The sequence below is a fragment of the Suncus etruscus genome, chromosome 14 (genome assembly GCF_024139225.1).
Source record: "Suncus etruscus isolate mSunEtr1 chromosome 14, mSunEtr1.pri.cur, whole genome shotgun sequence".
Classification (NCBI taxonomy): domain Eukaryota; kingdom Metazoa; phylum Chordata; class Mammalia; order Eulipotyphla; family Soricidae; genus Suncus; species Suncus etruscus.
This window is the reverse complement of record NC_064861.1, coordinates 72,956,335-72,981,821: the sequence shown is the minus strand read 5'-3', so window position 1 is coordinate 72,981,821 and position 25,487 is coordinate 72,956,335. Positions and strand designations below refer to the sequence as shown.

The following is a 25,487-nucleotide window of genomic DNA, read 5'->3' as shown; positions in this document are numbered from 1 at the left end:
CCAGGAGTAACCCTGAGTGTCACCAGGTGTGCCCCCCCCCCAAAAAAAAGTTTAATCCTAGTGACATCAAGTGTGGTTAACATATTCCTTTCTACTCATTTTTTTTTTTTTTTTGGTTTTGGGGCCATACCCAGCCACACTCAGAGGTTACTCCTGACTCTGCATTCAGAAATCACTCCTGGCAGGTTCAGAGGACTATATAGAATGCTAGGAATGCTAGGCCCGTCCTGGTTCGGCTGCATGCAAGGCAAATACCCTGCTGCTGTGTTATCTCTCTGGCCTCTCCTTTCTACTCTTTTTTTTTCTTCTTTTCTTTTTCCTTTTTCTTCTTTCCCTTTCTACTCTTGACTCTGCCTTTCAGCATTAATTTACACTCTTTTTAGTTTTGCTTTTAGATTTGGACCACACCTGGTAACACTCAGAATTACTTCTGGCTCTAAAACCAGGAATCACTCCTGGTGGCCTCAGGGGACCAAAGATTGAATCAGGGTCGGCCACGTGCAAGGCAAATGCACACCCCACTGTGTTATTGCTCCAGCCCTGTTACAACTTATACTCTTTCCTCTCATCTTGCAGGAGAAATGCATCCCTTGTGCCAAGAAAGATGTGGAACCTGTTTAAATCTCAGGCAATGTCACCCCTGTAGAGCTAGGGAGCTTGGAAATTGCAAGAGATTCCCACCAAATTCCTATTTAGAACTGCTCCATCACCCCACAGAAACATCCATCTGCTTACCAATCCCAGCTCTCACCCAGCCCTGGACACCCAACTCTGACTGACTGGCTGTCACAGGTCACTGGCCCTGGGATGAGCAGCTGTTTGCAGACACATTAAACAAGCAATTGCACAAGAGAAGTGTGAGCATGAAGGGTGGGGAGAATATGCCTCCTGAGAAGGGAACCCACCCTTTGCCCCCTCCCCGGATGGCACTCAGAAGCCCTGAATGAGGGAATAGCTGGCCCTTATTGCTGCTGCATGTGTGTGTGTGTGTGGGGGGGGTGTTTGCGAGCATGTGTGTATGGAGGTATTGGCAGTGCTTAGAGGCTGTTCCCAGCTCGACGCTTGGAGACCACTTCCAGCAGTGCTCAGGGGACCATGTAATCACATGGTGACCAACCCCAGGGCTCCTTCATGCCAAATCATGTCCTCTAGTCCCTTGATCCATTTCTCCGATAGTGTTGTCTCTTGTGTCTTTGTTTGTTTATTTTTGGGCCATACCCCTCTTGAGTTCAGGGTTTACTCCTGGTTCTTGGCTTAGGGATCTCTCCTGGTGGGAGTTGAGGGTCCTCTGGGTGATGGAGATTGAGCCCTGGGTGGCCATATGCAAGTCAAGGACCCTACCCACTGTATTATCTTTTCTACCTAAGAGTGTCTATTTTTTTTTAAAGGAGGGGAAGCCACACCTCAAGAAGCTCAGGGTTTACGCCTGCCTCTGCACTTAGGAATTACTCCTGGCAGTGCTCAGGGGATCGTAAGGCTTGAACTAGAGTTGACTTCATGGAAAACCAATGTCTTGCCTGCTGTACTATCGCTCCAGCCTTGAAGCATGTCATTTTTATAACAATCAGCAAACTCATAGCTGAAATGGGAGGGGGTCTCCTCCATGACTCAACTGCAGGGGAGTTGGAGGAGAGTGAGCAAGGTAGGTATTGGGTGAGCCTACATTGAGGGGGCCTGTTCACCCCAAGAGCAGTCTGCTGTTCTAGGGAGATCACTGTAACTGCACCACAGTCCAGAAGTGTCAGTCCAAAGTGGAACTGAGAGCCAGCTTAATCGAGAGGCCACACAGGCTGACCGTGGACAGTGAGTGGGGGTCAAAAGGCACTTGGATCAACACACCCCACTCTAAAGAGCTACCATGGAAAACAGTACAATGGAAAACCACGCAGAATGCTGCAGAGATCAAACTCAGAACTAGAAGCTCAGGGCCAGAGAGATAGCATGGAGGTAAGGCATTTGCCTCGCAATCAGAAGGTTGGTGTTTCGAATCCCGGCATCCCATATGGTTCTCTGAGCCTGCCAGAAATCTGAGTGATTTTTGAGCATAGAGCCAGGAGTAACCCCTGAGCACTGCCAGGTGTGACCCAAAAACAAACAAACAAAAAAACAAAACAAAACAAAAAAAGAACTAGAAGCTCAGCTAGGGCTGGAAGAGTGAAAAAAAGTCCCTATAGTCTAAGAATGATTTGGTTCTGACCTTCAAACCAGGAATCAGGCCTGAGAGACAGGGCTCACTCATCATGCAGAAGCAGGGTTCAAGCCCAGAACACAGAGCCAGGAAGAGCCCCTGGAGAGCCAACACTGCCCACCCTAATAAAATATAACAGCTGAAAGGTATTGTTTGTCTACTTCTAGGAACCTATGCAGATAAGGGGTTGGAGAGACAGGAAGGACAGTGGGCAAGGTACATGCCCTCCCTAGGACACACCACCAGGAGTCATACCTGGGTAGTTAGGACCCAGGGGGTTGCAAGTGGATGTCTGGGCCTTGAGGGTGCCCTTCCCCAGGGCAGTTCAACAGGACAGGACACAGCCTGGGACCTGCTAGGTATCTACTTCAGAACTACCTATGTTCAAGTCCACCAGTCCACGAGTTCAGGAAGAACTAATGTGACTTAGACTTGAGCTGAGTTGAGGTCTCAGGGAGTTAGTCAAATGATTTGCACACTGGAGCCTCAGTTCGATTCCTGGCACCCTTTCTGAACACAGAACCAGGAATAGCACAGCTCTGTGTGGCCCTCAAAGCAAATAAACCCCAAAAAAGACTTGGTCACTCTTTTTCAGCTGGTCTTTCCTCCCCAGGCTTTCTCCCCAGTGGGATTTGCCCTGTTAAGGTCCAGCCCTCCTGCCCTTTAGCTCTGGTCTCTCTGGGCAAGGGTGCTATGGACTCTGTTCCCCAAAGAAGAAGGTGTATCTGGCTAGGTAGGGGGCTGGGATGCCTCTGGCCAGGGATTCACCATAGCTTGCCAAGGGTATCCCATCTGGGGCCAGCTGGCTCTGTATTGGGTCGAAGAGTATTTGGGGATTGATCTCCAAATCACACCCAGGGAAGGCCAACATGATGTAGAGGCAAGTGAAAAAAAGCAGAGCTAAGCTGGGCCCTTCCCTAGAATTTCATCAGCTGGTCTCTGCCAAGTGTTTGGATGACTGTTCAAAGTATGAAGACCTTTTAATTATTATTTTTTCATTTAAGGGTCACATTTCAGGCTTATTCTTGGTTCTGTGCTCAAGGATCACAGTGACCATGGTATTAACTTTACGCCCTTCCCTGGGGTCTTCACAGGCCATGTTGAGAGGTTAGTTTCAAACTATGGAGGAATATAAGGGGACACAAACACACTTCCCAGAGCACTTCAGGAAGGAGACGGTCTCCTTCTGAGAACTGCCCAGCAGAAAGCAGGAAGCTTGCAAAGAAAGAGACTAGAAAACAAGGAAGAGGAATACATCAAGGCCTGGTTGCCTGGGCCACTGCAGGAGAAGGAAGGGAAAGAGGAGCTATTCCCAGCTGGTAAGGCTCTGGGGCATAGAACAGGAACCCCTGCAGGTGTTTTGTCCACTGACAAGGTACCAAGGCAAGGGGTGCCCATCTTGTGTCTTGGAATTGATTTTAGCAGATCATATGATAATTTCAGATCCAAAGTAAACCACAGTCCTGTTCCAAAGCAGTTTTCCTAGTTATTTTCATTTCATTTCATTTCATTTCATTTCTTTTCTTTAGTCTTTTGGTCACACCAAGCATTGTTCAGAATTAATCCTGATTCTGTGATCAGGGATTACTACTCATCTGATCATATGGGATGCTGGGTTGGCAGTGTGCCAGGCAAATACCCTACCCTCTGGGCTCTCTGTTTCTGAATTGTTCTCGTTCTTGAGAGGCTAGCTGTGTGATTTCTACCATCTTATGTTGGGGGTGAGGAGGACACTTTGTTGTTGTGACAAGAGGTAAAAAAAAAGTGGTGTTCATTGGGCATAAAGGAGTGCTTGCTGGTTTGGGATTCCCAGGGAGAGGTGAACCCCCAACACCAAAGTGACCTTGAATGCTTGTGGGTGGGTGGGGGGCTTGGGAAAGACTATACTGGCCCGAGAAGGAAAGTTTCTAAGTTGGAGCAATAGCATAGGTAGGGTGCTTATGTTGCCTGCAGCTGACCCTAGTCAGGGCTCAGAGTCTCTGCAGAATGCAATCTTCAGTGAGTAAGTGATGGCTGAATCTGAATCCTTCCAATTCCTCCCACTGTCCAAACCTAGGATGATATCTGGGCTTGAATGTAGCTCAGCAGAAGAGCATGTGCCTTGTATATATGAAGCCCTATGTTTAATTCCCAGCATCACAAATTTAGAATTGAATTTTGTCTTTCAAGAGAGGAAATGGATATGGGAATAAATTCATATTTCTAGTCCCAGTTTGCGAGATTCTGCATTGCTACCACCACAACAGTAAAGAATATTGCTGGAGAGATAGCACAGCAGGTTGGGTTTTTGCTTCACATGGAGCTGATCCGGATTCGATCCCCAGCATCCCAAATGGTTTCCCTGAGCCTGTCAGGAGTGATTTCTGAGCACAGAGTCAAGAGTAACCCCTGAGCTCCAATGGGTATGGCCTCCCACTCCTACCAAAAAAGACTATTGCTATGGTGGAACCCAGCCAATTGCTGTGGTGTAAAGGAAGGAAGCAGAGTCAGTCAGCACCTTAAGCGAAGGTCAACAGAGCAGTGTGGACGGGCTGACTGACTGATTTAGGCTGGATTTAAGCCTCCTGGGCGGATCCTAAACCTTCCTGAGACTTTGAAAGACTTTAAAAGAGATTAGCCTCCCCCAGGAAGGAGATAGGGAGATAATGGGTAAGAGGGTGTTTGGACTTTGCACACAGCCAGGGCACAAGAACATAACTATGACCTCGTTGGAGCCAAAGCAAGCAGGATCATCCTTATAAGTTTGTAAGTGGGACATATGCTCAGCCCAGCAACACAAGCCTCAAACACACACACACACACACACACACACACACACACACACACACACACACACACACGTACTCCAAGGTGGCAATCCCCTGGAAATACATATGATGTGGTGGGGTCTCACCTCAGACCCAGCAACTGACCAGAAAGGCCTTTCCCAGAACTTACTCATTTTCCATCTCCTCGGGTGGAGAAAGTCATTGCTTTACCAGGAAGGGCCACAGGACTGACCATATTAGGCCATTCGCTGATGCCCTGGACCAGCTTCCCCCAAGAGGCCACCTTGGCTTTGGGGCAAGTCCTTGCCCCTCTGAGATTGATGTTTCGGTCCAGAACTGGGACCCCAGGCCTTCTGGGCTCTATGAAGCAGTTCTCTGTGGGTCTAGGGCTGTGTTCAAAATTTCAAAAAGTCACAGAGAGAAGCTACCCATCTCTCAACTCTCAAAGCAGTCTGGGCCACCCACTTCAGCATGAAAGAGTTTCAAGTTTAAGTTGAGTTTCAAGTTCAAGTTTCACCTTCAAAGAACCAGACTTTGGGCCTCTCAGATCCTCGAGAGAGAGTTAAGACCACGACTTTTTTTGGGGGGGGGGAAGGTGGGTGGGCGGGGCACACCAAGAGATGCTCAGGGATCACTCTGGGGGAGGGGGCATATGGGGTGTGGGGTTGGCTGCAAGTGCTGCAAGGCTGCAAGGCAAGCACCCTGCCTGCTATTATTGTGCTATTGCACCGGCCCCAGGGGAACCAAGACTTTGCCGTGCCAGCAGCTGTTCTAACCAGTGACAAGTGCAAGTGCCCCAATAGAGCTTTCATTCGCCCGGAAGCGACGCCAACGGGACGAATCCCCAGCAAGTCCCGCCCGCCTCCCGCGGGAGGGCAGAGGCCGGCCTGGGACACCTCGGTGCGCCCGTGGCTCCGCCCATAACCACGCCCCTTTCCATGCACTGCCCTATCCGGAGCCGTTTCCGGCGCTGAGTCCCCGCCCTTTTATCGCGCATAAGCCTATCAGAGCAGACACCGCCTCTTCCCTGCCCCGCCCCCTCGGCGGCCAGCCCAGCCCGGGAGTCGGGGCCGCCGTGCCGCGAGTCCCCGCATCCCGCGAACATGGCGCTGCGAGCGGCATGGAGTGCCCGGGCCGCCGTCTGCAGCCTGCACGCCGCCCACACGTTGCCGCGGCCCTGGGCACTGCGGGCGGGCGCTGTCCGGGCACTGAGTACGGGCTCAGCCCGGCTCTCGGGTAAGCGTGGGCCCAGGGCACGTGGGGGGCGAAGCGGGCCGCCCCCTCCGGGCTGCAGCCCCCTGGGGCGCCGCCGGCGCTCTTACCTGGACCTCTGGCCACACTTGCTATATAAACGCACGCCTTGCGGGCTGCTCGGCTGCCTAAGTTGGTGCATTGATCACCCCGCACGCAGCTTTTGTCTTCCTCCCTGGGAAGAGGCCTCCCACTACCCTGGGGCGCGGTCCTTGGGGACCCGGGCACGGTGTCGCCCAGCCCATGGTGACCCTAATCCCCGGCGTGCATGCTAGGAATAAACAGGCTCGGCTTTGCGGATCGCCCAGCGCGAGATTGGAGAGTTTGGGAGGTTCCAGAAATGAAAAAATCACCAGCTCCGGGTTCTGATCAGCGAGCTGGTTGATTTCCCCCCAAATTCTGGCCCCATAGAGGTGGTGCTGGTAAAAGCTTGGGGCTGTGTTTTTCTTAGGGCTGAAGTGAGGCCTAATTTCCACGCACTTGCAATGCCCGGGATGTCCCCGACTATGACTTGGCTCTACTAGTGCGTTATCACAGCGGGGAAACCTTTTTTCTTATTTGATTCGCAAATGCACCAGCGTTCAGACTTCCTGGGGGGTAGTTAGTGGATTGGCCCCTTCTTGTTTGGGACCCCGGACTTGGTCGATTGATTCCCAAGCTCAGAACAAAGGCTGCATGTTCCCCCACTGTGCTCGGCGCTGCTGGGGACGTAGATGACATTCTCATGATCTCCCGATTGCATTAGGAAACGTTGCTTGGTTATGCAGTGCGATACGATTGCTAACTTTTTGCACTTTGCAGTTTTGCTAGTTAAATATTATTCAGGATATCAGTATCTCGGAACTAGCTGAACAACGGAGGAGTCACAGTGGGGGCTCCGATTCTCGTTGAATTGGGCCCCTTGAGTTGTTGGAGGGTGGCATGAAACCGTGTAATTGCCGAAGAGAGCCTGACATTAATCCAAAAGTACTTTAGTCTTTTTATTAGAGGTGCCTAGTGTTAGATAGTTAAAACAATAATTTTAATTTATGTTCTGTGGCTTACAATACTATTAATGATGGTTTCTCATGCACGTAATTCCAAGAGTAATTTTTTTAAGGTAGCCATATAATTTGCATTATATCTAGCAAGTAAATTTTGAAAGGCTAGTGTGAATTTTTTTTCTGAATTAAACAACCTAATTTTCTGAGGCCCCAAGCCTTGATTTTTAGTGCTCAGTAAGAATAATTATTTACCAACTCTCCCGTGCACATTGTTTTTTTTCTTTTGGGCCAAGGGTTAAAGGAGAATCCTAGTAATCATTGTCGTTAGCTGTAACAGCATGGCCTAGTTCTAGTATTATAAAACAAAACAAAACAAAAAGCAACATGGGGACTTCGAAGGATTTTGCCCTAGGTGTTTAGCTTAGTCGTCTGTCTCTTCCCCTCTAACCCAGTCACTGGCCTGTTAAGTATGAGAGGAACCTAGCCTCAGAGAACCTGTGCCTAAGTGGTTAAGGTAAATAATTCATTTCTGTGTTGTAACTGAATGGAGCGATTGAGTAATATAGCAGCTATATGCTAGATTTTTGCTGAAGAATCCTTTTGTGAGGGTCAGGGGGAGGGTTGGTTTGGGCCACTGCAGTGGTACCTGTGCCAGGGGAGAATGGTTGTTCCTGGCATTGCTCAGAGTCCAGGGGGCCTGTTCTGCAAGGCAGTTCCTTAGTTCTGGTACTATTCTGCTCCTGGAAGACCTTTTCATTTCCACCCCCTACTCCTTGCTCAGAATCTCTTAGTTAATAAACTTAAAAGAATTTGTTCACCCTCTGGTGGTTGTGGCCAAGAACTGGAATTTTAGTGGAAAAGAGATAAACCAGAATTGCAGAACTAGTAGAGCAGGTAAGGAGGCTTTTTGCCTTGCATGTGGCTAACCTGGGTCCAATCCCTGCTTGCCACCCCATAGAGTTTCCCCAAGCCCTGCCTGGAGTGATCCCTGAACAGGAGGTAAACTGTGTGCCTGCTGGCTTTAGACTTAGTCTATTTAGGGGCTGAAGAGATAGGGCAGCAAGCAGGCTGCTTGCTTTGCTATATGTGATTCGTTCCCTGAGTCCACTAGTGATCCCTGAGCACAGAGCCAATGAGGTGTAACCCCCAAATCCTGGGCCCCAAATCCAAACCAAACCAAACCAAAATCAGACTGAGACCATTTTAGGTACACAACAGGCATGCCTGAGATGTTGTGAATGTGTGGGAGGGGATGGGGGGGCTGAAGAGAGCTGCTTGGGTGGGCTGGAGGGCAGGCCTCAGGCCCACATAGCTCCAAGCAGCTCATTTCTGAGCTGAGACCTGGAGAAGTCAAGCAGGGCAGCTGGAGAGCAGAGCCAGATACCAAGTACTGAAGGTTCACTTGCTTGGGGAAAGCACAGGCCACCTAAGCACGTGGCTTTTCCAAGTGCTGTGAACCAAAGTGGGCTTGGGACAGCTCTGCAGTGTGTTCCACTGCAGTAGGAAAAAGGAGAGTTTCTTTAGTGATTGGAGAAGAAAGGGCCTACTCCTTATTATCCCCATTGTGTGTATCAGGACAATTTAAGCTGGGCTGGGGTGATCATATAGTGGGAATGGCACCTGTTTTTCATGTGTGTGACCCAGGTTTAATACTGTCATTCCATATGGACACCAGGAGGAGTGATTCCTGAGTGCAGAGTCAGGAATAACCCTTGCACACTGCTGGGTGTGACTCTCCCCCAAATACAGTTGTCTTGGGAAAGAGTGAACCAGGAAGGCTTTGCCTTTTTTTTTTTTTTTTTTTATGTGTTTGAACTAACATTTTGCTATTAACTTATGATGCATTACTTGGGAAAAAATTTATTCACAATGATATATATATATATCTAATATTATATATGCTCTAAAAAATATTAGGGGCTGAGGTCAAACCCATGGCCTTCCACATGTCAGGCAAGTACTATAGCACTGAACCACATCCCTGTCCTACAAGCATGTGCTTGGATTGATTAGTCAGTTAATTTCTTGTTTCTGGGCCACACCTGGCAGTACTGGGCAGCCCTCTCCTTGCTCTGTGCTTGAGGGCTGTTTCTGGCACATGAGCTCTGCCTGTTGATTGCTCTTTGCCCCTAAAATGGGATTTTACAATTTATTTAGTTAATTTTGGTTTTTTTGGACCAACCTGGCTGAGCTCAGGGCTTACTCCTGGTTCTGTGCTCAGGAATCACTCCTGGCAGGGCTCAAGGGGCCATATAGGGTGTTGGGGATTGAATCTGAATCAACCACAGACAAAGCAAATGCCTTTTCTGCCCCACTGTCTCCAGCCCCATCAAGAGTAGGATATTTTAAGAACCTGAAGTTCTGTTGTGGGTCAGTCTCATTGTCAAGTTGCAGCAAAGCCCTTCTCGTTGCTCTGCCCCTAAAGAGACATTTCTCTTTTTGGGTGGGGGATAGGGACACCCAGTGATAATCAGGGCTAACTCCTGGCTGGATTTATGCTCAGGGATCACTTCTGGTGGTGCTGAGGATGGAACCTGGGTGGGCTGTGTGCAAGGCAAACACTCTCACTGGACTATTGTTCCAGTCCCTAGACTAGTGTTAAAGCCAATAACTAGTTCTCAAGAGAAGCCTACGGTAATCTCAGTCGTGTCTACATAATGAGACCACTATTGAGACATTGGGAAAGACCTTCTGACAGATGCGATGCGAAAGAAGCGATGTGGGTGCTTTTCTGAACTATTGGTCTTCTGTTTTAGTGCGTAAATTCACAGACAAACATGAATGGATAACAACAGAAAATGGTATTGGAACAGTGGGAATCAGCAATTTTGCACAGGTATTGGACTATCTTGAAATACTTAAAATCGTCTGCTTTCATTGAAATTGGAGTACCTGCCTTTTCTGTCCGTTGTTTAGTCTGTCCCTTAGTATTTTCAAGCCCCCTAGAAGCCCAAAGGATGTCAACCACAGGGGATCAGATAAAACAGTTTAGCACAAATGGTGCATAGTCTTCAAAATCCTGCAAAGCACTTAAATGTAGGATCCATACATTCTTCCAGAGAGACACTTCTTCATAGGTAAAAAGAAAAAGATGAAGGGCAGGGCCTAGTGGTGACTGGTAGAGATGGTGACAGTCACATTGTCATGGGGACTGAAGAAGAGGGATGCCTAGATCAGTATGGATTCCTAAGGGCTTCCAGCAAGCACCTTTATTCCTAGTTCCCTGCTCCTTGGATTCTGTTGAGATATTAGGAGAAACCAATGGAAAACTAAAGCTTGTGATTTCTGTGGGCTGAGTGAGAGGTGGGCCCCCAGAATGGCCCGATATGCAGATTCATCAGCACTGCTGCCTCCTGTCACCAAGGCAGGACACTTGTATGAGCACTGTGAGTCACAGAAGTGGGGTAGGGTTTGGGAGGACCTAAGTCACACTTGGTGGCTCTCAGAAGTGCTGCTTATCTGGGGGGCGGGGGTATGTGGATTGTGACACACTCCTGCCCTTGACATTTTTACAAGCCGTAGAAAAAACAATGATTTTCAAAGGGTAATTATGTTTACTGCACTGGGATACAGTTAATGTACTATATTAAAGGGCAGAGGAAACAGTGTTTGCATCTGTGACTTTCAGCTCCAGCTCAGTGAGATTTTGCCTTTTTTTCCTTAGGAAGCTTTGGGAGACGTTGTTTACTGTAGTCTACCTGAAGTTGGGACAAAACTGAACAAACAAGGTGAGTGTTCTCTCAACTGGACCACCTGCTTCGTGCCTGCATTTGTCTGGCCTGGTTTTTTGTTGTTTTTTTTTTGGGCCACACCCGGTGATGCTCAGGGTTACTCCTGCCTATACGCTCAGAAATCGCTCTTGGCTTGGGGGACCATATGGGATACTGGGGGATCCTGACCCTGGCCTAGTCTTTACTATGAGAAATGTCTTGTTTGTACCTAGCATCAATGAGAATGTTTTTTTTTTCACTCAAGTAAACAGGCTTACCTAGCCCCATAGAAATTGCTCTGAAGGGGCCAGAGCGATGGCGCAAGTGGTAGGGCGTCTGTCTTGCATGCGCTAACCTAGGATGAACCATGGTTTGATCTCCCAATGTCTCATATGGTCCCCCAAGCAAGGAGTGATTCCTTTTTCTTTTTTTTTTTTTTTTTTTTTTTGGTTTTAGGGTCACACCCGGCATCGCTCAGGGGTTACTCCTGACTCTATGCTCAAAAATCACTCCTGGCAGGCTCGGGGGACCATATTGGATGCCGGAATTCAAACCGATGACCTTCTGCATGAAAGGCAAACACCTTACCCTCCATGCTATCTCTCCGGCCCCAGGAGTGATTTCTGAGCACATAGCCAGGAGTAACCCCTGAGTGTCATTGGGTGTGGCCCAAAAATCAAAAAAAAAAAAAAAAAAAGAAAAAAAAAAAGAAATTGCTCTGAAATAGGCAGATGCAGAGTTGGTTTGGTGAAGGTCATCTAAGATAGGATTTCCTTTTACAGACATTTTTTAAAATTTAGTCACCGTGAAACGCCAAAGTTATTCATAACTGGGTTTCAAGCCTACGTTGTTGGCATACCGTAAGATCCTTTCATCAGTGCCCACCCTACCCCCAACTGCTTCCCACTCACCACTATGCACTGGTTTGCAGTCTGTTGCTGATGAGGCTTCACACTGGATACTCCCTTCCCCCCTTTTAGCACCTCCTAACCCCTCCCCAGCACTTCCCTCTCCAAAAGTCATTGACTCTTCTTTTTTTGGTACCCCTGCCCCCTTGTGTGGCATGCTTCCAGCTGAAGCCCAGTTCTCATGCCCTTTATTTCCATTCTTTGGGCATTTGTTATTCCATGTTATGTTGCTTCAAATCTCACTTATGAGTGAGATCAATGTATCTTTCTCTGATTAGCTTCACTTAGCATGATCATCTCCAGGTCCCTCCTCATAGCTCTCCATACATCTCATGACTTGATCTTTTCTTCTGGCCGAGTAATCTTCCATTGTACTTATGTCCCATAGTTTTATTCACTCATCTCTTCATGGACATGGACTATTTCCAGATTTGGGCTCTTGTGGATGGTGCTGCAAGGAACTCTGGGGTGCATATGTCTTTTATATTTTGTATCTGGTCTCTCAAGGTATATTCAGTAAATAGAGTTGCTGGGTCAAATGGAAGCTCAATTCCTAGACTGTTGTTTATTTAGTTTTGGGGCCTCTCCCGGCAGTGCTCAGGGCCTACTCCTGGCTCTGCACTCTGGACTCACATCTGGTGATGTCCTTGAGCACTGTCAATCTTGCCCACGGGGCTTCCAGCACTGCCAGGACACATCACTTGGCCTGATCTTTGAGCATCAGTCCTGGTCCATGAGGACAGATCCAACTCGGGAGAATAGCCTGTCCTTTGCACAATTGTTTTTGGGGATCATTCAGAGCCTTGGGCAGAGATTAACACACAGTCAGGCTTCCCTTTCAGTTCTCCTTTCTGGATTTTTCTGTCTCATGTCACAATAGCTAAGATGCTCCCATTATGTTTTCTGGTTCTTTAAGTCAAGACTGAAGCTTTCCTTCAGCTTCTGACTTTCCCACATTCAATATTGGTGCCCCATGTCTGACAAAGTGCCCCTAGAAAGCATCATTGTTGGATGGAGCAGTAATATAGCAGCTAAGGCTGGCTCGGGTTTGTCCCCATGCTACACAGTTCCCTGAGCGCTGCCAGATGAGGTTCTCCCCAACACCCCCTCCAAACCAACCAAAAAACCCTGAAAATTAAAATTTCCTTTAAGAACTATGGTTTTCCTGCTAGTGATGAGTATGATCAAACCTATGACTTTATTTATTTTGTGATGCTGGGAATCGAAACCAGGACCTCACACATGCAAGGCAAATGTGCTGAGCCCCTTCCTAATCTAGTGGTTTTAAAAGTTAGATATAAGAATTTTCACAGGACTGTAGACATGCCCACTTCTCACCCTATTTTGTATTTTCAGGTCACTGACTTTCACCATTAATTACACAATTTATTTTCCCAATTTAGATGAGTTTGGTGCTTTGGAAAGTGTGAAAGCTGCTAGCGAACTCTATTCCCCTCTCTCAGGACAAGTGACTGAGATCAATGAAGCTCTTGCCGAAAATCCAGGACTTGTCAACAAATCTTGTTATGAAGATGGTACGTTGCTGCTAAGACATTTTCCAAAGATTTTTTTTTTTTTGGTTTTTGGGCCACACCCAGCGTTGCTCAGGGGTTACTCCTGGCTGTCTGCTCAGAAACAGCTCCTGGCAGGCACGGGGGACCATATGGGACACCGGGATTCGAACCAACCACCTTTGGTCCTGGATCGGCTGCTTGCAAAGCAAATGCCACTGTGCTATCTCTCCGGGCCCATTTTCCAAAGATTTATTGCTGCTATGACACTTAAGCTGCTCCTGTCTTGTTTATCTGTTTGGAGTGCTCACTTCCATTGGTGGGCAGGTGTGGGAGGCACTGTGTGGAGCTGTGAAAATGGTACTCAGCCTCTTGAGTCTCTCTAACCCTGAGCATTAAGTTTTGACCATGCCCAGCAGTGCTCAGGATTTACTTCTGGCACTATTGTTGAAGGATCGTTCCTGGTGGTGCTTGGAGGAGCACATGGGACCTGGGGATAGAACCTGAGTTTGCCACGTGCAAGGCCAACACCCTACCTGCTGTCCTATCTCTTTCTAGACTTTTTTGTTTGTTTGTTTGTTTGTTTTTGGGCCATACCTGGTGACATTGAGGGGTTACTCCTGGCTATGTGCTCAGAAATTGCTCCTGGCTTGGGGGATCATATGGGCGCTGGGGGGTCGAACCGCAGTCTGTCCTAGGTCAGCAGCGTGCAAGGCAAACACCCTACCATTGCACCACCGCTGTGGCCCCTTTCTAGACTTCTTTATATTAAATATATAAGGCTTATAACAAGCATAGATGTTGTAGTATATGAAAAAGTTTCCATATTTGTAATGTATCTGTGCTGTTAAATCCTTTGCTTGGTGTTTGTGAATCCACGAACAGTCCCCAGAATGAGAAATTACTTCCCATCCCCTTATCCTCTTTCGTGGGGAGACCTTAGTAATATTTCTCCGCAGCAAATAATAATCCACACAGACAAGAAGGTTAGGATGTGAGAGAGAGAGAGAGAGAGAGAGAGAGAGAGAGAGAGAGAGAGAGAGAGAGAGAGAGAGAGAGAGAGAGGGAGAGAGAGAGAGAGAGAGAGAGAGAGGGAGAGAGAGGGAGGAGGGAGGGAGGGAGGGAGGGAGGGAGGGAGGGAGGAGGGAAGGAGGGGGAGGGGAGGGAGAGAGAGAGAGAGAGGAGGGAGGGAGGGAGGGAGGGAGGGAAAGAGAGAGACTGCAACCAACTCTCGCAAAAGGACCCCTCTCCCCTGTCCATCAAGCTATTTATCGCCAACTCCACAGCGCCCCCACCTGGAAGGTCTAGGTGGGGCAATAGTCACAGAACAATCCTAAGGAAATATTTTTATATACAATTCCAAGACTAATGCTATGGAAACTTTTTCATATACTACAGATGTGATGTTAGAGTAATGGATTAATACATACTGCATTTTTAGTTTTCTCCCATTTTCTTTTTTTTAGTTCTCCCAATCTTAATTTCATAATGACCCAGTAAGGTAGGCTTGCAAGTGATTATCTCTGTTTTGTAGATGTACTGAAGACCTAACAAATTTATTTGTTAAAGTTAGACAGCCACTAAGTACAAAATTAGGATTTGGTTGTAGCTGGAGATTTCTTTGTTTTTGCTTTAATTTTGGTTTTTGTACCATACCTGGCATTTCTTGGCCTACTCCCAGCTCAGTGTTTGGGGCATCTGTGAAGGGTCTATGGACCTTCTCTGTTTTGGGGCCAGATACACTTGATGGTACCTAGAGATCCATGTGATGCCAAAGATCAAGCCTAAATCTCTTGTATACAGAATATCTACTTTGAGTGCACTTCTAGAACTGTTAGTCCATTATGGCTGGATATATTACTTTGGGTAAGTTTCCTTGGATTGGCCCACTCAGGTGCAACCTTGGTACCACATGTGGTTCCCTGAGTACCATACTAAGTGTGGCCCCAAAACAAAAATCTATTGACTATAATTTTTAAGATTCTGTTATAATTAGACATTTACCTTTTTTTTTTTTTTTTTTTTTGAGCCACACCTAGTGGCGCTCAGGGGTAACTGCTGGCTCTGCGCTCAGGAATTACTCCTGGCAGGCTCAGGGACCAAACCTGGGTTGGCCTCATGAAGGCAGATGCCCTACTCGATGTGCTATCCCTTTAGTCCTGGATAAGTGTTTTATACAAAGAACACTAAATTAGTTTTGAGGCATTCAAAACTTAATTTCTGCTTTTTGTCTTTTTTTTTTTCCCATACACAGTGGCAGTGCATAGCACTTCTAGCTGGACTTAGGGGAACATATGGGTTGTCAGGGATTGAGGCAAGTGCTTTACCCACTGTACTGTATTCTCCAGAGCCCTGATTTTTACTCTGAGAATAACTGAGAATAATTTGAGACTATAATAACTGGAATATAAAATACTTTTTTGGTTGCAGGTTGGCTGATCAAGATGACACTGAGTAACCCTTCAGAACTAGATGAACTGATGAGTGAAGAAGCATATGAGAAATACATAAAATCTATTGAGGAGTGAAAGTGGAATCCCTTAATAAATGGAAACAACTTAATCTAGCATAGTTGTCTTAAATTACTGGTGGATAGAAGGTTTAACATAGCAGTTTTTAGCAGCAGCAATGGAAAAACTACTTGCAACAACGTTACAGGAAAGAAAAGTGCCTTAACTTTCTCATGATTACAGATGAACATTATATGTATCTTTTCCACAACACCAATATAATTTGCCAACATTTGGATTTAGGTCCAAAATGGTCTGGCAGTGAAGCAAAGTTGTAGGTATGCAGTGTCAGATGAAGTTAATTTTGCAATATTTTATATTTGCTGGTGCTATTTTTATACAATGAAGCAACAGCCTCACAGGAAAATAAGGATGTGTTAATAATAAAGCATTCAACTTCATTAATGATTATTTTTCCTGTTATTTAGTGATTCTGGTCACTCTTGCTGAATTGCAACTTAACATCTTGGGATTGGCAAAGGAAAAGAGGAAAGACAAGGTGGGAATGGATCATCACATGTCCTTCTCCATAATGTCAAATTACATTTAGGCTCCTACTGAAGTCATAGAAACTGAAATGAACAAAGCTGGAGCTCAGATCCTGATTAGTGAGTCTTGCAGCTTAAGCATTTTTAAAGTGCCAAGTAGTATTCTTAGTGGCTAAAAAGCAGCCTCTAATTGGGACTGGAGAGCTTTCCAGGGGCCAAGCAGATCAGACCTTGGCTCAGTCCCATGCCTAGGCATGGTTTCCACCCCACCCCCAGGGTAAAACCCTTATTCCCCAGCACAAACTGGTATGGAAAAAAAAACAGAAAACAAAAAAGCCCAAGAGGTGGGGAGAAACATCCTTGAATTAGAGCAAGCCACAATTTGTTATTGTGAATTTATATATGTAAGCATAAATATATATTAATATATCAAAAGCAAACTCCTGATTATTAACGAGGAAAAGAGAAGTATACATCTGCTAAACAGGAATCTGGACACCTACTGGAAAAGAAGTAGGTATAAACTATTACTACTTAAAAAATAAAGATTCTTGGGGCAGGGGCGATAGATAGCACAGCAGGTAGGGGTTTAGATAGCACAGCAGGTAGGGGTTTGCCTTGCACGTTAGTGACCCCAGGTTTGATCCCTGAGCCTACCAGGAGTAATTTTTGAGTGCAGACTCAGGAGTAACCGCCGGTTGTGCCTAGAAAACAAGGATGTTTGCATCAACGATTTTCTACAATGGAACAAGCCAGGAGGCACCCAAATTTGGAGGAGGGTCCAAGTTAAGCTGCACCTCTTGCAAGGTGCACCGAGTTCACCAGCATCTGGTTGGGGAGCAGATTTGAGGCGTCCTGGCCCTGAGAGCCACAGACTTTCCATAACCACCTTCTATGCCACGGAGGCCCTAGGAAGTAGCGGTTCAACAGGCAGAGCACCAAATGTGAGTGGTGCCAAAGTCCAGATCTTTTAGGGGGCTCGGCAGCCCCAGCACTGTGTGCATCACCTGGCAACGACAAATGCGGCTGTCATTTTTCTTTTATATATATATCTTATATATAATATAGTTCTTATATATTTATATATGATATATTTCTCATATATATAATATGTATTATATATATTTCTTTTATATATATCTATATACTTTTTATTATTTTTTTTGGTTTTTGGATCACACCCGGCAGCGCTCAGGGGTTACTCTACGCTCAGAAATCGCTCCTGGCAGGCTCAGGGGACCCTATGGGATGCCGGGATTCAAACCACCGACCTTCTGTATGCAAGGCAAACACCTTACTATCTCTCCGGGCCCTCTATATACGTTTTTTTTTTTTTTTTTTTTTTAACTATTTAAGCACCTTGATTATAGTCGTGATTGTAGTTGGGTATCAGGTATATAAAGAGCACCCCTTTCACCAGTGCAACATTGCCACCACCAATGCCCCCCATCTCCCTCCTCCCCTCCCCAGCTTGTACTTGAGTTAGGCTTCTACTTCTCTCCCACACTGACATTGTTTTGATAGTTGTCAGTGTAGTTATGGCTGTCAGTCTTCTGGGTGGGGAGTAGTGGGCTGGCTCAGAACCTGCACGGAACACCCCCCCCCCACAACCATCTGGCCCAAGGCCAAGGACAGAGGATCCTCAGATCCTCACTTCCTACTGCCTGGGGTACGCGGGGCCGCACATCAATCCTCCACGCACCCACGCACCCCGCAGAATCCGCGGACGCGCACAGCCTGGCGGAACCAGCGCCGCCGGCAACAGCGCCGCCGCGCGTTCACGCACGCGCTCACTTTTGTAGCGCGAGGGGATGACGTCACTTCCGCGCGCCGCCTCCCTCCCACCGCGTCCGTAACCCGGGGCAACTGCCTCCTCTCCCGCGGGCGAGATTCAAGTTTACCCGGGAACTTTTCCACTCCTTGTGCCTCACACCGGGTGAACGGACCGCTGGCCCTGACCGAGACAAATCCTCCTGGAACTTTCCACAGGCGGAGCTAAGGGAGCCGCGGTTTGAGGGGATAAGGGAAGCCCTGGTAAGAGGTAGGTAAATGTGGGCGTGGCTGGGAGGAGAGTGGGCGGGGCCTGGAGACGAGAGGGCGCGGATTGGGCGGGCCATAAAAAGGGGGCGGGGCCTGGGGCTCAGAAGTGGGAGACAATGGCGGCGGTTCGGGACCTCGTCGCTTTGGCAGCAGGTGCGGGGAATTTGCTGGCGGAGATAACTCGAGGACAGGTAAGGCTGCTTGGAGCGCTGGAGGCGCTGCTGGAGAGACGGAGAAAGAGTTCTTCCGTTTCCTTAAAGTCACGATGCGTAAAGCCGACTGATCCCACTTTCTGGCTCTTGGACCACTCAGTTTTGACCATGACTTCAGAAAGTTCATTTTTTATTACGGATATTTTTCACATTGACAATAGAACAGGGAGCCTTTATGTCCTCACACTCACCTGTGTGATCATTCCTCTTCATTCCATCTCCCACCAGCTGGATTGTTCTGAAGCATATCTTAATGGCTCGTATTTAATTGGTAAAATTAATTAAAAAGTGAAATTCATTCTTTTTTTGGTGTGGGGCCCACCTTTGGCTCAGGGATTATTTCTCACAGGGCTGGGGGAACTATACGTGGTGCCTAGGATCTACCCTGGGTAGGTAGCGATAGCGAATAGCCAGGAGTAACCCCTGAGTGTCACCAGGTGTGGCCCAAAAACCAAAAAAAAAAAAACCCATTAGGCTTACATTTTTCTATCTTCCCGCTTTGTATTTTTCCAACACACCCATATATGCATTGTCTTGCTTGAGGATCCATTTTTGTCTTTATTTCTTTTTCTTCTTGTTACTGCTTTGTTTTTGTTTGCTTTGTTTTTGTTTGTTTTTATTGTAAGTATGAATTTTGATGTTTATTATATACAGGAGTAACTACTGAGGACAGAGCCAGAAATAACCCCTGAGCATCACTAATTGTGTCCCCAAAACCCAATCAATAAATGCCTATTTTTAGGTTTAAGAGTAAAATTATACATTTCGTTTTTTGGAAGAATTATCAAACATTTTCATTGTAGTTGCATTCTTTTTGATTCCCACAAGTTATATTTGAGGGTTCTCATTTCCCCATGTTCTTGTTTTTCTTTTTTGGGGGGCGGGGAGATAGGGCCCTAAACCATACACAGTGCTATGGATTGAACCTGGATTGGCAAAGTTCAAGGAAGCACCTTACCCATTTACTGTCTGGCTCTTGCATTTTGTTTTGGTTTTAATTTTTGGGTCATGCCTGGCAGTGCTGAAGGGTTACTCCTGGTTTTGCACTCAGAAATCACTCCTCCAGGCTTGGGGAATGAAAAGGGATGTGAGAGATCAAACCCAGGTTGGCCATGTACAATGTAAATGCCCTCCTCACTGCACTATTGCTTTGGTCCAACCTCCATTTCATTCTGTAGTTTTTTTAGGTAGCATTGTGGGTACTAAGGGATGGAAGCATGGGAAAGAAAATAGCCTTGACCACCTGCTCTACAAGTAATCTCAGAAGCTCATGGATCCCCAACCTGACAGAAAGGCCCTTGGGAAGTAAAATAGGGGCTAAGGATGCTGATGCCTAATGCCTGTGGGCCCCTGTAACTACTCTTGCTGTTAGCACAGGAACACTGGGGTGTCTTTGTAACTGATCGCACACTCAGACCACCTGTCACAGGAAGGGAACGTGTGGTAGCCACTTTCCCTCTCATGCCAGTTCTGGTTTAACCTCAGTTCCCTTTAACTTTATCTGCATGTCAGTATTTGCCAGTAGATGGGTTTGTAGTTTTTCTACTTCTGAGTGTCTGGGTGTTTGTGCCCCCCCTTTTAATTTAATTTAATTTTTTTTATTTTTGAGCTACACCCAGCTGTTCAGGATTGATTCCTGGTTCTATGCTCAAGAGCCATATTTGAACGGATGGTGCTCAGAGAACTGGATTAGTGTTTGTTCACCTCACCCTGATAATATCTGGGGGTGAGCCATGAAATCTCTCTGGCTCCTGAATGTGTCTTAAAGACATTGCTCCTGAATTCCTGAGTTGCTTTACAAAAACCAATCTTACAAATGAAGTTAAGGACCAGAGAGGTGTTAAGGCCCTTGCCTTGCATGCTGTCAACCCTGGTTTGATCCCTGGCATTGCAGGTGGTTTTCTGAGCTCCCCCAGGAGTGATTTACTGAGTACTGCGGCACTGTGTGGCTCCTAACTTCCTCCCTTACCCACTAAATAAACAAATCAATTATATTGATTGCTAAAAACACCCTACAGCTCCTGTAGTCATGGATATCTGTCAGACACCCGAGTTCGAGTTTGAAAATAGTGAAAGTAATGAAAATCAAAGCACAGAAGAAAGCAAATTAAGTTCTACTTGTCCGGATGGAAGAAATGAAAGGAATCATGTTTGCAGTCTTCTCAATATCAGTGCCCTCACCTTGGAAGAAGACCAGAAGGCCCAAGTTACTGCTATTGGCACAGGATGGGAGGAGGCCGTGAGTATCTTCTTTAGTCAGCCTAGGCCTCATGTGGGTATGGGCATTTCCTCCTAGAGACACTAGGAATTTAGGTAAAATCTCAGCGATAACAGCACTGTCTCTTTGTATTTTTTGTTTTTGTTTATTTTTTTGGTTTTTGGGCCACACCCGGCGATGCTCAGGGGTTACTCCTGGCTGTCTGCTCAGAAATAGCTCCTGGCAGGCACGGGGCACGGTATGGGACACCGGGATTCGAACCAACCACCTTTGGTCCTGGATCGGCTGCTTGCAAGGCAAACACCGCTGTGCTATCTCTCCAGGCCCAGTCTCTTTGTTTTGTTTTGGGGCTATACCCAGCAATGCTCAGGGCTGACTCCTGGCTCTATGCTCAGGAATCACTCCTGGTGGTGCTTGGGAGACCCTCTGGGATGCCAGGGTCTTGAGAGCTTGTTTGGGGGTTCTAGAAGGGAAGCACAGCTACTCTGAAACCCTTGACCAAAGAATGGTTTGTCTCTTTTTGGGGAAGGCAATCCTCTGACTAAGCATGCAGCTTTGGGAGGGACGCACATGAAGCTGGAGGGGAGAAGGGAACACCGCCTAGTTAGCCAGATCAGCCAAATCAACCCTGGTGATCAATGGGGTGAAATGTCGCAGCAGATTGCCCTCACATCCTTATGGGATGTCAGGGATCGAACCCTGTTAGGTTCATGCAAGGCAGGCATACTTAACTGCTGTACTATCACTCCAGCCCACCTAACAGTTTTTAACTGTGGTCTTCAGACACTTGCCTGGCCTGACTTTGGGCTCTGGCATGAACAGGTTAGCCTGATGGACTGAGAATCATGGCGAGGGCCCTTTACACTGCCTGGGAGACCCCCCACACACCAAAAAACTTATTTCAATTCATCATTTTGGGGTGGTGAATTTATGAGGTGATAAGGAGGCCAGAGGGAAAGAAAGGATGGGTGTGGGGTCACTAATCAGGCCTGAGACAATAGAGCTGCTGCCTGCCATATCCTGAGTGCGCCAGAACCTGCTCCTCAGATTCTTCACTCAGATCCCCCAGATCCTGGCACTGCCTCACAGGATAAAATTCAGGGGTCCTCAAACTTTTTAAACAGGGGGCCAATTCACTGTCCCTCAGACCATTGGAGGGTCTGACTATAGTAAAAACAAAACTTATGAATGAATTCTTATGCACACTGCATATATCTTATTTTGCAATGAAGAAACAAAACAGATACAAATACAATATGTGGCCCGAGGGAATAAATGATCAAATACTAGTGGCTCCACAGCCCTGCTGGCAGCAAGTCTGAGCATAGGAGCTATTTTCACACAGCTATTTTCTCTGTTCCTTCTGTGCTAATACCCAACATGTCTTGAATTTTGGGGCCTTTTAGTTGGGGTTGGTTAGGGGCTGGGCAGTGGACAAGGTTACTGGGTTGAAGACCTGGTTGGGTGTGGGTGCTAACAACCATGACTCTGTTCAGTATTCCACATTTGTTTTGAGTTTTGTATTTTGCCTTTTTTTTTTTTTTGGAGGGGGAAGGCTCAGGCAGCACCCATGTCTGTATCAAAATTTACTTCTGGCTTGACTGGCTGAGTTCAGGCGCCTGTGATGCAGAGATCAACACAGTGCCACCCACAAGCAACACATGTGCTCATTCATAGCTGCCTTCTCCTCCCAAGTTTATCCTAACACACATCTGAAAACATGGAATCAACATGTAAGAGTGATCACTGACTGCAGAATATGGACTTTTACAATTAAATATTGTTACTTTACAGGTTTGACAAATACTATCATGTATACTTTTGCTTAGTATAAAGCTGATGTAGGTATGACAAAACTTGGAGCTGGAGTGATAGCACAGTGGGGAAGGTATTTGCTTTGCATGAGGCTGACCCAGGTTCAATCCCCAGCATTCCATATATCTGTCAAGGGGGCCGGAGAGATAGCACAGCAGTAGGGTGTTTGCCTTGCATGCGGCCAACCCAGGATGGACCTAGGTTTGATTCCTGGCATTCCATATGGCCCCCTGAGCCTGTCAGGAGCAATTTCTGAGCATGGACCCAGGAGTAACCTCTGAGCGCTGCCGGGCATGACCCAAAAACAAAAAATCAAAAATAAAAACAAAAAAACAAACCCTGTATGTCCCTCAAACATTGTCAGGAATAATGCCTGGCACAGAGCCGGGAGTTTTTGTTGTTGTTTTTGTTTGCTTTTTGGGCCACACCCGGCAGCGCTCAGGGGTTACTCCTGGCTCTGCACTCAGAAATCGCTCCTGGTAGGCTCAGGGGACCATATGGGATACTGAGAATTGAATTCAGATCTGTCCTGGGTTGGCTGCATGCAAGACAAACATCCTACTGCTGTGCTATCTCTCTGGCAACCCCCCCTTTATTTTGCAGAGCTGGAAGTAAGCCCTGAGCACAGCTGGGTGTGGCCCAAAAACCAAAAATAAATTTTGTTTTGAGAGGTCACACCCAGAAGTGCTTCCTCGTGCAGTGCTCTGTAGCCACTCTTGGCATCTCCTAAGGCTAGGAGTGCAACATCGATGGTACAGCATGTGCCGAGCATGTGTCAAATCCCTGAGCTGGATTTCAGGTTGCCCAGGTTGACCCTGAGCACTGAATGGCCAGGCCTGGACTCAATTACAGACTGGGACCATTGTGCTGAATGATCATCACTGGTGGGGTAGAGGATGTCTCGCTAAAAATAAATAAATCACTTCCAAAGGTGAGTTGCGTTTTCAAGTGTCAGCTGAGAGAAACCCAGCAGCATGGGGGGCAGCTGAGAAAGGGGGATAGCAAGACCAGAGGGACACCTGACCCCTTTCTTGAACTCCCTTCGCAGGTCCAAGGCTGGGGCAGGACAGCACCCAACGCCTGCATCTGGCCCAGGAAGAAACTGAAAAAGGCTAAGGGGGGAGAAAGTTCCAGCAACTGCTTACTCTGTCTCAGTCTCTCCCAAGGCAGCACGGAGGTGAAGCCCCCATTGTCGGGGAAGCAGGAGCCAGGGGCCTGCAGTGACACGGGCCCCATCAGCTCTGGGAAGGAGAAGAAAGAGAAGGATCCCAACACCATCTCCCAGCCTCATCTTCCAGGACACCCTCCACCCCCCAGCTCTGTCTCCAGGGAGCTCACCAAGCTCTGCTTTCCTACCTACAACCAGGCCAAAAAGAAATCTCTACAGATAAAGGAGTTTATTTGGTGCCTGGAGGACTGGGCCAACCCTGAGGCTGTGAGGCCCAAGGAGTCCAAGTATCCCCGTAGTGCTGAACGGCCTGCAGCCTTCATAGAACCCCTGCCATCCAAGGCATTCTTAGTGCTGCCTCCCCTCAAGGCCGCATCCCCCAAAGGCTTGGATGTGCTGGCCAAGAAGAGTGGCAACCCCGGCCTCTACTTTCAGCCCGAGGAAAAGGTGGCGAAGGAGTGCGTGGCTTGCGCATTGGGGCTGAAAACGGGGCACAGGAAAGGTGAGAAGTGGCCCCAGGAGCTGGCCATGCACCTCAAGGTCAACAACCTGCTGCCTTTTCCTCCCCTGGGGTCCCGGCCACCCCTTCTGGCTGACCCTGAGCACTGCTGTCTGCACTGGTCCCTCCTGGCGGAGAAGAACCCGTTGTGTGCCCCACAGTCCAGGAACCTGCGTTACCTTGCCTACCTGCGCCTCCTGAAAACTCAGGGCCTGCAGGGCTACAGGGCCAAGTTGAAAGGCAAGGAGGCCCGGCACATGGCCAGCACCCAGAAGCATGCCCTGACTGACTTGGCCTTGGAGAGCGGACCTCAGAGCCTGGAGGCCAGACTCCTGCCACGACCTCTCCTGCCAGCCCTCACGGTGAGCAGAGTGGTCATTCCCGTCTCCTCACACAGATTCCTCTGAGTCACCGCATAATAAGGCCCCCTGGGAGTGAGCACCCACTCCCCCTTCCTCTTCCTTTCTCCCCTGCTCTGTTCCCTTCCTCCATCTCCTGCTCTGTTTTTGGAGAACTAGAGCAACTTAAAGGCCACCATTTGGATTTTGATTGGGTCTGGAACTCTTCGTGTTCATTTGTGTGTTGCTATTTTCACACGAAGCTGAGCAGCCAGTGATCCCCCAATACAAAGAGCATCTGTGACTCTCCTGCACTGCAACTGCTGGGGATTTGATTGCTGAGGGCACAGGTTTGCCCTGTCCCACCCCAGTGCCTTCACTGGAGCCCACTAGCTCCAGCTTTCATGGTGACTCATCTCTTGAACCAGGCAGTTTGGTCAGGTGGTTCCTTTTGCTTTCCACCAGCATCAGAAACCCTGCGTTCACTTTGGCCTTGATTTAGATCAGTGTTTTTGCATCCAAGGTGAAATAGCCTCATGTCCAGAGATACATCCATTCTAGTGTTATGTCAAAAGTTGTCTGATCTTATGTCAATGGATGTTGTCTGTTCACAGTATTCGGAGTGTCCAAAATGATCCATCTGTTGTGTCTCCACAGACATACAACACAACACACCCTTTGTTTCCTGTATCCAAAGTGACATGTGTTTTGAATCCACAGATATGCTGTGCCTGAGGTTGCATGTGCTAGAAATGTAACCTCATGCTAGTTTGTGTCTGGGACGTTTTAGCCACAAGTCAACGAAGTCTGCTTGGGAAGCAGGTTAAGAATTGAATTCTCAGGCCAGAATGAAAGCACAACAGGGTGTTCCACACAGTTG

The 25,487-nt window shown here is 47.5% G+C and overlaps 2 protein-coding genes across 3 annotated transcripts in view; both read left to right on the top strand.

Annotated features, from left to right (window-relative positions):
• The window catches only part of GCSH (glycine cleavage system protein H), a 729,662-nt gene extending 713,425 nt beyond the window's left edge, over positions 1-16,237 (top strand). Inside the window, exons 1-5 of one of the 2 annotated variants that reach the window (XM_049786286.1) lie at positions 6,005-6,192; positions 9,947-10,026; positions 10,855-10,918; positions 13,212-13,343; positions 15,750-16,237. In XM_049786286.1, coding sequence (XP_049642243.1) covers positions 6,060-6,192; positions 9,947-10,026; positions 10,855-10,918; positions 13,212-13,343; positions 15,750-15,847 — 507 coding nt within the window. In that variant the 5' untranslated portion in view covers positions 6,005-6,059 and the 3' untranslated portion in view covers positions 15,848-16,237. Of the gene's footprint in view, positions 1-6,004; positions 6,193-9,852; positions 10,027-10,854; positions 10,919-13,211; positions 13,344-15,749 lie in introns of those variants that run through there. The other variant, XM_049786287.1, reaches the window with a different exon arrangement.
• A 4,337-nt stretch (positions 16,238-20,574) lies between these two features.
• C14H16orf46 (chromosome 14 C16orf46 homolog) lies at positions 20,575-24,777 on the top strand. The gene is made up of 2 exons (XM_049786281.1): positions 20,575-20,808; positions 23,651-24,777. The coding sequence occupies exons 1-2, from the start codon at positions 20,599-20,601 to the stop codon at positions 24,674-24,676; spliced, it is 1,236 nt and encodes a 411-aa protein (XP_049642238.1). The 5' UTR covers positions 20,575-20,598; the 3' UTR covers positions 24,677-24,777.
• Positions 24,778-25,487: the final 710 nt, after the last annotated feature.